General features: G+C 36.3%; 1 protein-coding gene across 4 annotated transcripts in view; it reads right to left on the reverse strand.

Annotated features, from left to right (window-relative positions):
* The window catches only part of LOC132122007 (protocadherin-15-like), a 252976-nt gene that overhangs the window by 208299 nt on the left and 28564 nt on the right, over positions 1-16113 (reverse strand). For all 4 annotated transcript variants that reach the window (XM_059531804.1, XM_059531803.1, XM_059531802.1 and 1 more), the window contains exon 3: positions 13519-13584. In XM_059531804.1, coding sequence (XP_059387787.1) covers positions 13519-13584 — 66 coding nt within the window. The remainder of the gene's footprint in view (positions 1-13518; positions 13585-16113) is intronic.

Raw genomic sequence — 16113 nt, forward strand, 5'->3', positions numbered from 1 at the left:
GCAGCTGGTTTACAGCAGGCCAGGGCCCTTGCAAGCTGGCAACACACCTGTGCAGGGCAAGCTGGGGGATACTTGGCACAGTAGGCTAAGTTCTCTGCTCACACGTCAATGTGTGTCTTCCTCCATTCCTTCATTGTTCTCACTGTTCTCTCTACAGGGTTCCACCACGTTCATCCAGATCTATCATTCCCGGCCTGCCAAAGCAACTTCCCGTTTTCTTCTGCACTGCAGTGATGTAAAGAGACTCCCTGGGCACAGGAAATCTGACAACCTGTGAATGTTTTATCACTCACACAGATAACGGTGTAGAAAAATAAATATATTGCACATTTGTTCTCATTCCCTCAGTTTGGAGACCAAATGGTAGTTTTATCAGCTATTCTTGCTAAGCTGAGCCGTTGCTCTGACCCTGACCCTGATATTACAGCCCTATGAATATCATTCATATTCAGGGCGTAGGGGTGGTTTTAACATTGATATGGACTTTTAAAAGTCAATCAAGCTATACAGGTCACTATGTTTTCATCTAATTCACAGATAACTGCCTGTTACTACTGACCAAATATTGGTTTTATAGTTTTATAAAAGTATTTTATAACTATATTTGTATAATAAATCAAAAATATGCAAATAATAAATTTTATTTAGTGTCAATACACTTTACTAAGTATTAAAACATAAATTGTTTACAACACAGATGTGTATTTTGTATTTTACACAAAGCAACGGACATGAATTTTTCATAATTTATGTACAAGCTGAAATTTAAATGTGTTTATTTTAGAGATTTTTCTTTTTTAATTGATTTTTATTTCACATTATTTTACACCATACACTACTCTCTAAGATATCAGCATATGCTAACACCAGATGCATTATTTGGATTTTGAAAGTTCAGAAAAGTAACCTAAAGACTACTGTAAATATTTTGTAATTAACAGCATTATTTATTTGTCTTACTCATTTTATTCAATTGTTTATAAATAATAAAAAATATATTTATTTATTTGCTTTTTTATTGTTTGTTTGTTTCATCAATACAAAACAAACAAAAATTTAATTTAAACAAAATCAATTTTCTTACAGAACTCTGGTTGTATACATTTTAAATCACTTCTCAATGTTGTTTGTTGCTGGTTTGTACAATATGTTCTCTTCACTGTTGCCTCTCTGTCAGCGGCTCGTATGAATATGTCAAGACTTGAACACAGTTCAAGTTCACAGTTTAGTTAACTGGTAATTTAATTATTGAACAAAATGTAAAAGAATTAAATGAATTAAACACAACACTAAACTTACTATATTTATATCACTTATTTATTTGTAAATAAATAAATAACCATTTAAATATTATACCATTTCATAATTCACTATTTTTCGACTTTGGGAGAGACACAAATCTAGCATCAAAACCCAAATCAACCCCAATCCCAAAGTAAACGCCAGGCTAAAGTTGTATGACTGTAAGAGGATAACGGTTTCTAGTGAGGTCAGAATCAATTATCAGCTGACCCTTTTACTATTTCAGTACAGATACCATTGCTTATTAGCACCTGAATGAATGAAAAGCATTCTGACATTACAATATGTTTCTGTAGGACAATACGATATCTCAGCTAGATATTTTTTAGATACATGCAATTACATTTAATATTTAGAAATAGCAGCATGTTCATTTATTAATTGTTTTGTAAATAAATAATACATTTGTCATGAGATAATAATTCTTTCACTGTAATAGATTTTTCTGTGTGAATTTCCACTAGATAAAATTAAAGATGAATAAAACTGCAGTTCGACAATGCTAAGTGTATGCTCTGTACAATACCTCTTCCAAATTTGAACAGAATTCACAATGCTGATAGAACAGTTTCCAGTGTTACTGCATTGTGAGACAAAAAAATGAAAAAAAGGGAATATCATAAAAGTAGAAATAATTCAAATACCAGGCCAGCATTCATACAACTAGCTCATTCATGAAGTTTCATGCTTGAAACTTATTGTATTTAACTTTTCAGCTCCACATGTAAAGTAGGGTGAAGGTGTATTAGGTTTATGTGTATTAATGTATATTAGGCACAGTGTTTGCTACCAAAGGAAAGGTGTGTCATTACTTATCAGAAAAATCTGATTTAGAATGGCAAAAAAAAAGAAAACACACTGAATGAGTCACTGCACTAGCATGAACAACAACAAAAAAATCTAGCTTTAAAACTTTTTTTAGTCCATATGCATGCCCATTATGCTATTGTTGTTCCTTCTGAAGGATTTGAATCCCAAACATATAAAAAATGTATAAAGAATTGGCATATAAAGATTGTAATGCATTTCTTTTACTAATATACTGTTTGTGTAGCATCCATAAGATTCAGCACAGTAAGGCAGATAAACATGTGCACAAGAACGCTCTCTGAATCTAGAGCTGGCTGTGACTCAACAAAACCTGTCATAACAGTCAAGATCAAAGACATACTAAATCATCTCCAAAGTTGTGCATCCTAACAAAGCTGCACAGCAAACACTGTTCTTCCAATTCCCAATTTATAACAAAAACATGATCCTCATAACTGAGAGCTCATACATTGGTATCAGTTTGGGAAATGTTTTTCTCCTAATTTAAACAATTGCCTCCTTTACATGATCTTTATTATTATTATTATTTTACTATATTTTTCTCTTCTTTAGTATCAATTGTGGTACCATGTTAAATTTAACAATTGTATATTTGTATATTGTTATTTAATTAATCAAACAAGGCACAAAATCACTTTCACAGACATTTAAATTAACTGTTCTCTTTGAGTGGAATGACCTGCTTAACTCATTTCCGAGTCCTTAAACATCTTCAAAAATCAGCTAAAAACACATCTCTTGCATCTTTATTTTACCCTCTAACTCTAGCACTCTCAATTCTAATTTGATTTAATTCTAAACTTGCTCCTTTTAGACTTGCACTCTATTCATTTACTAGCACTAGCTTCTCTAATATCATTGTATTCTATCTGTTTTCTTTTTATTTGTTATACAATTAACAAAAGCAAAAAAGGCCTCTAACACTAGCTTGCTCTATTTTTCTATTTTACGTTTTCTTTTTATTTATTTTAGAATAAACTAAAAGAACTTGCTCCGTGTGCTGCGTTAAGCTAACTGAGACTTGTTATAGCACTTGCATATCATTGCTCTTTTGTTGTTTTTGATTGCTTCCATTGTCCTCATTTGTAAGTCGCTTTGGATAAAAGCGTCTTCTAAATGACCATGCGCATAATTTGCAGGGGGGGTTACGGGGGTCATGACCCCTCCAAAATCAGATCCAACTAATATAACCCCCTCAATATCATCACATCATTCCGATTAAAATAATATGAAATATTCAGAATGAATACTTTTGTTCGTTTTCTTTATTAATTTCATTTGCCAGCAAGAAAGATAGTATAATGTTTTAAATAATCTGTAATGTACCCCCCGCCCACCGCACCGACTACTTGGTATTACCCAACCGGCTTTCTCTACCAAGTTTGTTCACTATTTTGCACAGTCGCTGGGATGAATGGTTGGAGAAAGCTGACGGAAAGATGAGAAGGACACTGAAAGGCAGCCAGACAACGATCTTTCATTGTTTGTCGACACCAGCCAAAAAAAAAGAAAAAAAAGAAAAAAGAAAAGAAAATTCCTGACCAAACGGAGGTACCCCTATTGCTAAGTTAGCTGATAAGTTAGCTGATAAGTTAGCTCAGCGTTTCTCAAAGTGTGGGGAGAACTGACAAACAGGTTTGGTGCCCATCTTTTTGATTCCTTTATTTATTGACCATACACTCAAAACAAAACAAAGACAAATTTAAATGTAAGCCTTACTTAACCTTTTCACAGTAAGTTTAAAAGTTTTTCAAGGCGACCGTTATTGATTGTAGTGTCGCTTTATGGTTCCCATGGAGACGCGTCATTCATTGCTTGTCAGCGTCGAATGACTGATGATCTGCTTTTATTTCCTTTTTTATTCTAATTTCACAAATTTGTTAGCTATAGCAGGATATATCTGATATTCCGATTGTCAAATATGTGCAAGTGGATGTGTTTTGTTGTTCAAACATCTTTATTTGAGCTGTATTCGCAACGTATTTTAGGTATCTATCTTATTAAAATACCTAAAAAAAAAACGTATATATATATATATATTTTTTTTTTTTTAATTTAATTTATTTTTTTTGCAAGGAGTTTGCAAAGTGACAAAATTAATCCAAGCACAAATAAGGTTCAGTCCACACTTGTATTTTCTCAGTTTCTGAATTTGATGTTATCAGAGGCTAAATGCAAACACAATTATTATTATTTTTTAATCTACTTTTGAGTCTTATTTCATGCAAAGTGATAATATAATTGCACTTTCATTTTCTCTGTTTGAAAGTTTTTAAAGCTGTTATTTGATGTTAAGTTTTTAAAATCTGATGTTAATAAAATACATTTTAACAGTTAATCTTAAAGCCTAGTTTATTAACATTTTGTTGGGGTGATTGGGGACAGGTGGGGCTCGGAACCCTTTCCTATCTCCGAAGTGGGGAATGGCAGAAAAGTTTGAGAAACACTGAGTTAGCTGATGATTAGTTTTGTTGACTGGAGTTGGCTGGCTAGATGTTCGTGTCCTATGAGGTAAAGCCAGAGGGTGCCAGGGACTGTGTAGAACCAATGTCACTGAATTGTAACTTAAGTTGCTGTTTGCTCCAATACAGTCATCCGTTTTGGGGGGGATTGCATAATTAAATTATGCAAATTAGCATGTTACCTTTTACACAAGAAAATTATTCAATAAATAAATTAATTAATAAATATGCTGCGAGTTTAACCGCCAGCCCCCCCCCCCCCCCCTAATGGTAGACCCAAAGTTACGCCCTTGTAAATGACTAAATGTAAATGTACTTTGTTTGTACTTCCCCAGCCTCTTGAGATGTGACTGCAAGGCTACATTTCTGAAACAGTAGTAAGCTGATCATTTTTGTCTTTTTGTGGAAATAAAAATAAAAATAAAAAAACATCCTCCACCTTTTTGCTGGGATGTGAAGTGAAGAAGATGCTAAATAGCCTTGACCCCCAGAGGCAGTTTTATGTTACCCAGCGTGCTCAAAAAAAAAAAAAAAAAACAGTGTGCTGGTTCTCATTTGGCTCAGTCCTCAAATGTCACACATACACATAAAAAAAGAAAAAAAAAGAATGAAAACTCTAAGACGGAAATCTATTATTGTGATGCAACTGCACTGTAAAATGAATGTCCATAACAATGAATAAAATAAATGTCTTTTCTGTTTTTGTTGCATTATGAAACTGTGGTGGAACAAATTAGACTGCATTTAATTGGAGCACTTATAGAATAGAATAGAATAGAATAGAGTGTACCATGAGTTTCCACTAGCTCTTCTTATAACATGCATAATTCAAATACCTGCCTGTTTACTTCACCACGGTAATATATTATACAGCTAAAATTTACTTTTGAGGAATGCTGGAGCCAGAAATATTGACTTAAGGAACACTTTCCCTGTGACCGCACAGGCTCACCTACGCCAACAACAGGCTTTTATCCTCTAAAGCATGCAAGCAGACTTCAAGAGTTGTTCCTCCGTCACCTCAAAACAGACCGAGAGCCTCTGTAACCCAAGCCCAATAAACATCTCACCCGAAAATTACATAAAAGCTGTAGCTTCAGATGCCTCTCAGTCTGCAAATGTTACATAACCATTCATATAGTAAAGGTGTAGTGGAGAAATGTTGAAATGTTAGACAAACACGGCTGGGAAACACTGATCCAGGGTTTGCATTGACTAGTCAATACATTTTTGGTCAAACAGTCAACTAGTAAAAATGTGAGGCCTTGCAAACCCTATTGTTTGGTGGATGTTGGTGATGAAGTGGCTTTGGGAAGGACTGTAGCTGCTGAGACAGGCTTATTTCCCTTATAAACCAAGAAATGGCCAGGCGGGTTGTCGTTAGACGAGATGGATGTAGGGAAGGAGGTGGTCCAGTGCCAAACGATGTTTCACACTGGCGGGAAGCACAGATGCTAGCTGGGACTAGGGGTGAAATGATGCATTGACTTAATCAAAAATACGTTGATCTGCATGGAATGCATCGATGCGTCTTCAAGACTTCATATTCTCGTCAAACCTGCTGCATGAATGAAAACACACTGAACAGCTGGTTGTCTGTTCTGTGTTAATAGTGAGAGGTTTAGTATATATAATATATCCACCGGAGTTATTATGGGTCTAAGATTCCAGGCTTAAAATTACACTCCACTTGGTTACAAAGTAATTGTTTAAAAGATCTGATGGATGATCTCGCTCCTTGATTGGATTCCTATTAATTTATTTAATAATGACCTGTCAATTGTGATAAAACTTCCCAGCATTATGGATGCTTTTGATAAGGTTACGCTATGGTTACCTGAGTTAGAATACAGTTGTGACTGCATCTGTTTGTTCATTCAGATATGTATTCAAGAAGCTTTTTCAATCTGCAGAACGAACAACACATTTCAAGACTTACACCAATAAACAAATGCTATTGTCATTCCCAAAGATTTACTCTGAACTCAGCCACCATGGACATGTGTGCTTTATTTTTATTAAATTTTTAATGTTGGCACTTTGGTTTTTAGTTATTTGTAAAGAAATATGAGCAAATGTTTGAATAAAGCCATGAAAAATCAATGGCAGAAGTTGCAGTTCTTATTTATACTGTAGGTGAGTTAAACAAGGGTTAAACTACTAACAATTGATTAACTAAATAATAATCAATAGATTAATTGAGTATTCAAAAAAAATATTTTAGTCACATTCACGTTTTAGACTTGAGAAAGCCTCTCTCCAACTGATGTCCTTGACCAGGCCAAGCATTCCAACCAGGCCAGTGAAGACCTCTACCCAGGTCCATTGCAAATACAGTACATGCCTCAGCCTACATTTCTGCAAATCTCGAAAATCATATGCAGTATAATCATTGCAGTTTCCAGTTGAAATAAACAATAGAGGCAGTAAAACTATATTATATTATGTTATGAATTCAAAACAAATTTTTCAGGCTGCAAGATTTGAAAACGTAGCATCACATACAGTATACAGCTTCATATGTATGGGCAATATGGTGTTGCATTTGTGAAGTGAAGCGTCCCAGAATTCAATTAAATTAAATTTATTTGTAAAGCGCTTTTTAGAAGACAAATCGTTGCAAAGCAGCTTTACATAAAATTGAGTTTCTACAATATTTAGTAGTAGCTTATCAGTGGTGACTCCTGTATGAATCCTGTAGAACTACCGTCCAAAAAAACAGTTAAAGCCCACATAGAAAAAAGTAAAAATAGCATGATCGCATCAGCAAATGTGTTTTTATATCACTTTTTCTTTCATCAACACTATTGGGCAGGTTTAGGGTTTGGTGTAGGGCGTTGGTTACGCCTCAGGCATCTGAATTTCTGAACCGCCGCAAAAACGTTAATAAAAACGTAGCCACGATTACATTTTAGTACCACTCATTTGACCTTGAAACTGCCACGAAACTTGTAATCAGGTATGTACTGTAAAATCAGTGTTGCAGAACCGTTGTCACAAGCGCTTGTTTATACTGAGGCTAGGTTGGAAGACCTCCTGAACAGTTGATGGTTGAGACAAAAAGGGCAACTCAGTAGGTCTCAGCCTTAAAGACAGAAATGGATGCTGGTCCTAACTCAAAGATGAGGACAAAACTAATAACTCAGATCAAATGCAGCCTACTAATTGACAGAGTTGGCTCAAGTACGAGCAAATCTAATAATCAAGCAAGGGTCACTTTGGTCAGTTTTGTGGCTCTAATTGGACGCAGAGAGGCTGATCAGAGAACACACGGGATGTTTAACAAGAGCCAGAGGAGAGCATGGTCAGATGAAGATGATGAGTTGATGCAAGGCATGTCCAAAGTCGGGATAAAAATGGATGCCCTTCCACGCTTCAACCTTGCATCCAAACAACAGGTCAGCTTACTCTAAAGACTTAATTAAAAAGAGCCTCCAACAAATCCACTTCTACCCTAACACCAAAATCCCAAACTATTTTTTAGACTATCTAGCCTTAATCAAAAGTCTTCACTTAAATGTTACCATAATTACCTACGAATCCAATTGTGGACACTCAAGGGGAATTTCAGTGCTAAACCGGGTTTGGCTTGGTCACCCATTGAGCCACCAACTTTATCGAGGTCTGACAATTAATCTATCCTCCAGCCCATGCTGTAACCTCCAATGTCCGCTCAATCATCATCAGGGTCCTCACCCACCGATACATAACATTCACTGTACAAAGAGGAGCACAAGAACGGTAATGAGGTGCTAATGTAATAATGATCATTGTGCAATGGTCTTCAATGCCTTACAGGAGTAAACAATGCTGAGAGGCTCCTCGTGTAATTGTTTCTTTTTTTATTTCACCAAAAGTCTTTTCAGTATCATAACTCCAGCCATTTGAAGAAATTGCTGAGACAAGTGCTCAATGAAACCATCCTTGAGGTTACAGGTTGATTTGTTTCCTTCCACTGGAAAAGTCATTTATTCCATTTAAATGCATTACTCAGCAGTTACAGGGGCATTGCAGATTTTGTGTATTTTTATTGAAACTGGTAGTTTATTAGCAATTAACAATTCACAAATATTTCATTCATAAATGAGTTCCATCAAAGCAACTACCTGAGAGATGATTGTAATAGTGCCTGAAATCTCACAGGCTAAAATGAGTCATTCTCAGGTGTAATACATCTAAATTCAATATTGAAAACTCAAACTCAAACAGCCACACTAGTGATACTGAATTCTTTTTTTTTTTTTTTTTTTTTTTTTTTATATGCATTAAAAAATGCAACTCATACATGAAATGACTTGAATGCACCTCTTCTGTTATAAGATATTTTCATTTAAGGCCCTTTGAAGAACCTTGATAAAATAAAAAAATAAAATAAAAATAAAAAAATCATATTTACCCACATGCAATAAATAAATAAAACGTTAGTTCAGGTTGTAAAATAACATGACTCCCCAAGAAATTAGAGAATTAATAATTCATGTTGCTTGTAAAAACAGCTTTTATATATTATATATTTAAGTCGTCTGAACAGCTATTTGGTCTCAGACCCTGCATAGCTCTTGTATTCTGGACAAAGTACAACAAAATAGAACAGAATGCAGGCTATACTCGCAAAGTGCATGTTTAAAAATGTATACATTTTAAAACGACACACTCATGGAGATCCAACCTAATGGCCAACAAATAATTTTTTTTACATTGACCAAGAATGAAAAAAAAAACTAAGAACATGAAGCCCTTTCGACAGACAGAAGTCAAAAGCATGTTTAAGTTGCTTCCTTTTTTATTTATTCCCTTCATTGTACCACCATTACAGCCACCAGTTTAAAAACTCCAAAACTAGTCAACATCAGCAATCATTTTGTCAGTTCTTAAATTACTAATTGGCCATCTTGACCATCCTGAGTAAATGCTGTTTAATATTTTTACTCAGTACTTACCCATGTAATTATATTGTAATTATAATGTATTATACATGTATTGTAAATTGCAGCTAAGTGCTTTAAACAAAAGAAGGAAAGTGAGAGAAAGACACGTCTCCTTAGCAAACTTTATCACTATTTCCCAGTGACAACTTTGATTACAGTTTAAGCTTTCCAAAGTTGACACATTTTTTGCCAAAATGATGATCTTTATGTGGCGTAGCTTTCAAGAGGTTTAAAAAATTATGTGTGGCTCTCAGAGACGAGAGGATAAAATGAGTGAAAATTGAGGAAAAACAGTGCATTATCTGTAATTTGAGGTAAAGGCAGCATCTCATTGCATACATTAAGGAGGATAATACTCTTGGATGAATATGATTACTCTTTACTCTAATAATTGCATAGAGATTCACAGCATTAGGAGAGAAATTTCAAGGTAAATTGCAAAAGAAGAGATTACTACAAATCCTGACAATTTATAGAAGAGCTGAAATAAGCCAAAGAGAAGTGATTTTCCTTTATTTGACCAAGAAAACACTTCTCAAATTCATGGACAAATGCTCAACTATTTAATCTATTTCTGCAGTGATGTGGTATTGAAGACAAACAGAGAGAAGGGATTCACTCATACTAAAATCAAATTGTATGCTGAGATAATCTCCAAACTCCGAAAGATACAGACAGAAACTGTCAAATTTATAAAACTTTCTGCACTAAAAATATAGAAACTTAAAGGGCTCAAATCAAAGTCTAGTATCACATTGTTTGGTATGCTAGAGTATGGTATCATTATATGTTAAATCGTGAAATCAAATTTTCTCTTTTTTTATCCAGATTTTTGGAATACTTTTTTCTGTTTTCAGTTACTGATTCAGTTTTCTTACTTCCAAATTTAATGTGTAAAGGGCTGTTTTTTTACAACTGTTTGTGTAATTCACTAGCAATTTATGAGCAAAAATTTGTGTGCTTCCTGCTTAATTAAAATTACATTTTGTTGCGAAAGTTATATGGGTACCTCAATAAATGTATGGTTCTCTAAATCTGGCTTTCTAAAAGGTTTTTGTTGGTGTTGGTGTTGTTGTTTTGTGACTAGTGGGTCAGCAGAAGTGTTGACACTCTTTCACACCTGTAAGCTGTTCCAATTATGTTCAAATGCAAATGCAGCTGTCAACTGTCTCCTAAAGCCTCCTTATAGTAACACAGTATTTAAGCACACAGATACAGAGAACAGATGAAGAGAGGATGAAAAGACAGTACTTGAAAATGCCCATCAAAGTAGCAGCGTACAGTACACCATCTGTGCATCTGCACCCTGGTGAGGTGCACCATGGGAGGTATTAGGTAAGTGTGAAGAACAAAAATTGCTTTCATCAGTGCAACATACACATCATTTTGTCCAAAAATGTTCTCCAATGGATTTGAGTAAATCTGTTCACATCCATCACTGTCAATTAGCACGCAATGAAGGAAATTGCACAGGAGACCTCTGGCACTTTTGTACGCTGTATTTCAATCTGCCTCTTAATAACTAACTACCTACATTCCAGTTTATACACATAATGACTGCTTTGAGACAGCATATTAACATATTCATGGTACAGTAAGTCATTTGTCATTGAGCATAAAAACCCCTTTTTTGAATGTAACTTAAGATCATTACCATAAAATGATGTCAAGAAAACATATATTTTTATCCTTGCATGGTCAATGCAACCTGAATCTCAAACAAATGACTCTTATTCTTATTAGACCAATCAAGACTCAAACTCAGTAGTTACATTTCAGTCTGCTGGCTTAAATGAACTCACTTAATCTGCCAGGAGCATTTATTGAATCAATATCAAGTTTCTACCAGTGAAGAAATATATATTTTTCTTTATATAATAGAGATTTTCAAAACAGCTTTACAATATTAAAAAGGATCAAAAACTGATAATGCAAACTTTAAAAATTAGGCAAACCACAAATTCTACTATAAAGCAGCTTTAGCAAGACAATAGTGTTATTATTCAGTTCAGTTCAGTAACTGTGTAAAGCTCATTCATTTTGAAAGAACTTCAAATGAGCAATAAGTAAAAGACAATAAAATCATTATTCAGCTTCAGTCAATTCTCTGTTGATTCATTAATTAATTGAATTCAGTCGACAATCATGTCATTATTCAGATCAGTTCTGATTTGCATAACACCACCCAAATGTTCATGCAAAGAAGGTGTAACTTTTATTCTCGCTGTAGTATTGTTAATGCTGCCATGTTGTGGAGACGCTGTGTTACTTTGTGAAAACGAAACTACCTTGTGCTCAAAGGCTGTTATATAAGGTGAGGCAGTTTTGAGCAGTGTAGAGTAGCGCTTGTTAGTTGTTTCTCCGATCACAAATGCAGACATGCTTTTAATGTTTACGCAGCACGATATGCAACGCAATGCACAAAAACACAGTATAAGTCATTATAATCATTACAGTTTTTCTCAGTCACTTTGGTGCATTTCTCAAATCAGAAATGAAATTCTCAAAACTACTTGTACAACCTCCACATCATCTAGTCATTTATACACATTATAAAACCAGTTTCTCATTCTTTTGAATAAGTTGCGATTGCTTTTGTACATTCATGCAATTGATTATGCACATTTATCTGTGGTTTCCTACATTATCAGCTGCTAATGTCATGTTGCTCAAAATGTATTACATAGTTTTCTGTGCAATAGTCTTACCCTGCAAAACATCTAGTCTTTAGTTCATCGTATAAGTCATTAAATGCAAAATGGTTAATTTTTTTTTCAATTTTTTCTTTTTACACATTATTATTAGACTTATTGTAAATTTGGCATGAATTGTGCAATTTAATCTTGAGTAATGAAGAGAATGTAGATCAACAAATGATAAACCATTTCTCTGAAATAGCTCAAAGGTTCATCTCATGAATCTTCAGTTAGAAAGCTTTTACTGTATAGACAGAGGACAACACAAGAGTTACGAATTCTGAAAATTTACTTATTTTCATCTTTGTGCCCATATTTATTTTTCCTTTTCTTTATCACAATGACATTGTAAAATGTAAAATGATTGTAAAATGACAATGACAATGTTCATTGACACAGATATTTTTTTTTGAGAGACAAACTAAGGATTTTGAGCCAGAGATTGGCTTTTGCCGGTAATCCATGGTTGTTTTGCTATTTGTACGAGTTGTTTTGAGAAATGCACTTACTGTTTTGCAAATGTCAAGGATGATTCATGAAATGTACCAAAGCGACTGAGAAAAACTGTAATTTTGTCCCCACTTGATGCAACAAATACCTTGTTTGTAATGGGTTTTATTGGTTTTATCTGGACGGCATCAAAGTATGTTAACATGTATCATTTCCATTACACACTGGCCAATCATTGTATACCTCGCTTTTCAGATCGATGAGCTTTGTAAAAATCAACGTGTTTCAGAAAGGCAGATGAGATAGATGAGCAACAATAATATACATTATGTGGGAAATAATGTGTTTTTGACCCTTAAACCGCATAAACACATTGTGTTATACCAAATATACAACATAATGTTATTTATGTTTAAATGAATAATGAATCTTAATTGAATTAAACACAATCTAAATCAAATCAATCATAAGCTTATGAACAAGAATCTTCACAACTAAGCACTCTAAGCCACTAGCAACATACCTGCAAAATTGGGAACTGCAAAACGCAAATTGCATTCAGCATGCATTTTATCGACACGTTTGAGCTGTTACTTTATTGTCGTAATTCCTTTAGTGAATCAAAACAGTAAAAAGTGTGCCAGTAAATGTTGCACTGACCAAGCACAATTCGTTTTTAGCAAACTGTCCACCTCATATTTTAAAGCTAAACCAAAACGAAGTAGACTTGAATTTCATGATTAAACTTAAGTGCTGTTCTGAATTCTGACCACATTCTTTCAAAAGACTGCCCTTCATTTTACTTTAATGAAATGCAGATAAAAAAAGAAACCAACAATATAGACCTACCATTTGGACTCTCCTCATCTATGGCTACAATGGTTGCAGGCGGGCCTGTTCTGGAGAGCTTGCACTCTGAAAAATCAAGGACACAGAATTAATGGGAAAAAGGAACAGAAAAAAATACTAAATTTCATCATGTCTAGACTGCAATGTAACTCATACTAAACAAGACATTTCAATTTCAGCTCACATTAAGTCACACAACCTGCACATAAAAAAAGGATCTACGAGTACTGTAACCTATCCACTGCTGGGACCAGGGTTGGGTGGGGGGGCACAAGTCAAAGATAGATTTACAAAATGACTTATTTATGTGTATAGAGAGAGCTGTTACCACTGGGGTTGCAAAGGGTTAATAGAGTTGTGCTCTCATGCCCGATGAGAGAACAAAAGAGAAACAGAATGATAAGATACATCGTCTTACCCTCATACTGCCAGTCTGGAGTCATAGATAGTGTCATCAGCAGAGAGCAGGAGAACGATAGAGTGACAGAGCGGTGGGGAGAGACAGAAGAAAAAAGAAGCACAAAATCAAATTTTCCTCCGATTCTTGTGAGATAAGACAGAAGAAATAACCAAACAGAAAGAGACATATACATGGAAAAAATTCAGAAGACAAGCAGTGTTACTAGCACGTGGTGTTCACATGAGTACATTTATTTTCTGGTGCTCCTCAAGATGACTGTGAATTTGCAAAAGTAGGAAACGTTGCTGGAAGAGTATTCCAGTCAAATAAATATAGTTTTGGGGTACCTTTAACCATTAACTACCATTAAAATCAAATGGAAATTAAGAGTTATTAAAAAAACATAACCTAACCCTGAAAACTGACTGGTTGGAAGAAATGATTTTTTTACAAAAATCAACACCAATGAAAATTAACACCAATGAGGACATTGCTTCAGGCAAAATCAAAGCAAGCAGACCACAAATGGTTTTGGATAACATTCCTGTCAAACATATACGATCTTAAACTCACTCCTAAAAATTAACAACCCCTAAAAACAACAAAGGCTCTTTGGAAAAACATTCCTCTACCTACATTATTGCTTGCAACTTGCAAATGCACATAATTCACTGCAGTTTGCTGTTGAAATGAACACTAGTGGCAGTAAAACACCAACAACTTGTTTTGCACTTCACAAAAATTATGATTACGGTGCATAATATAAATTATTTAAGATTTATTTTCAAACATTTCAATCCTGATCCCCATTGGTTCTACATTATTTAATTACAATGCCAACTAAAATGTTGATCCATGAATGTCCTACTTGGCAAAATCATGGTTACAAAGTACAGTAGCTAGAAACCAAAGTGTCTGTGATTTTGCCAATTAGGACAAAATGTACCTAGATCTGTATGAAAATTGATGGATATTATGATAATTTTGGAATCTCAACCCCAGCCCAATCCTAAACTCTGGTTGACAAGAGGCACAACCATACCCTTAACCATTTCAGTCTACAAGAAGAGGGAAAATAACAAGGATGAAAATCAGCAGGATGAAAACATACTCCTTTCCCAACCCCCAAACTTAATCATTAACTCTAAAATCAACTGACAGATTGATGAGAATTCTTCACACCCCAACCCCCAATTGGTTAAGGTCATTTTGTTTCAGGACCGACAAGGGTAATGATTGCTGTGACGAGTGGGGCGGGGCCGAGGGACATGGGAACGAGGCTGGTGGAGTGATTGGAGATGAGCTACACCTGTTCGACCCGCCGGTCTCGAGGCCCATGGAGGAGATGGAAGGATATAAAACTGGAGCGACGACAGTGAAGGACGAGAGAGGACCAGGCCTGGGCTTTTAGTTGTGTTTTGGTTTGTATTTGCGCGCACCAGTCGTCCGTGAGGGGCTGGTGCGCTGTTTTGTGTTTATTTTGCTTTATTAAAATGTTGTTTGATTGTCCGCCGGTTCCCGCCTCCTTCTTCCGGATGAATATGAAGGTTTAATTCATTACAGTGGTGCCGAAACCCGGGAGAAGGAGGGACGCGCTGCTGAAGATCCCTCGCCGCTGTGGTGAATCCGCGGTGCCAACGAGCAGGCGAGGAGTGTGCCGCCATGGACGCTCGAGGCGGTGGGCTGGAGCGAGTTGCCGGGGACGGGCGAGCTCGCTACCGGCCGCCCACGATAGGGAGGGGCGGCTGCCGTCCGTGAGGGAGCGGAGGAGTCTGCGCGTTCGCCAGGTGGCCGGAGCCTGCTGCCATCCGCCGGAACGGGGAGGAGCAGGGAACGGGGGACTCCTGCCGGCTGCCCAGAACCGGAGGAGCCGTCGCCGTCCACCGGGCGGCGGAGGAGTGTCGTGCCGTCCGCCGAGGGCCGTCCAGTGCCACCGCCAGGCACCGCGGAGGAGATCGCCCAGCTGGTGGAGGGCCGAGCAGTGGTGCGTCTGGGAACCGGATTTTTTTTTTTTTCTCCTCTCTCCCCTCTCTCGTCTCTGTCGCTCCTCCTTCCATCTCCTTTTCTCTCGCCTAGTCTGTCCTACCCCCAGGTTCCCGCAGGTCCCCGTGAGCGCCGGGGGGGGGAGTAGAGCGCAGTCTAGGGAGTACCCCCCGGCCTGCGAGGGGCGATGGGGGTATGTGACGAGTGGGGCG

Source organism: Carassius carassius, chromosome 40 (assembly GCF_963082965.1).
Source record: "Carassius carassius chromosome 40, fCarCar2.1, whole genome shotgun sequence".
Classification (NCBI taxonomy): Eukaryota; Metazoa; Chordata; class Actinopteri; order Cypriniformes; family Cyprinidae; genus Carassius; species Carassius carassius.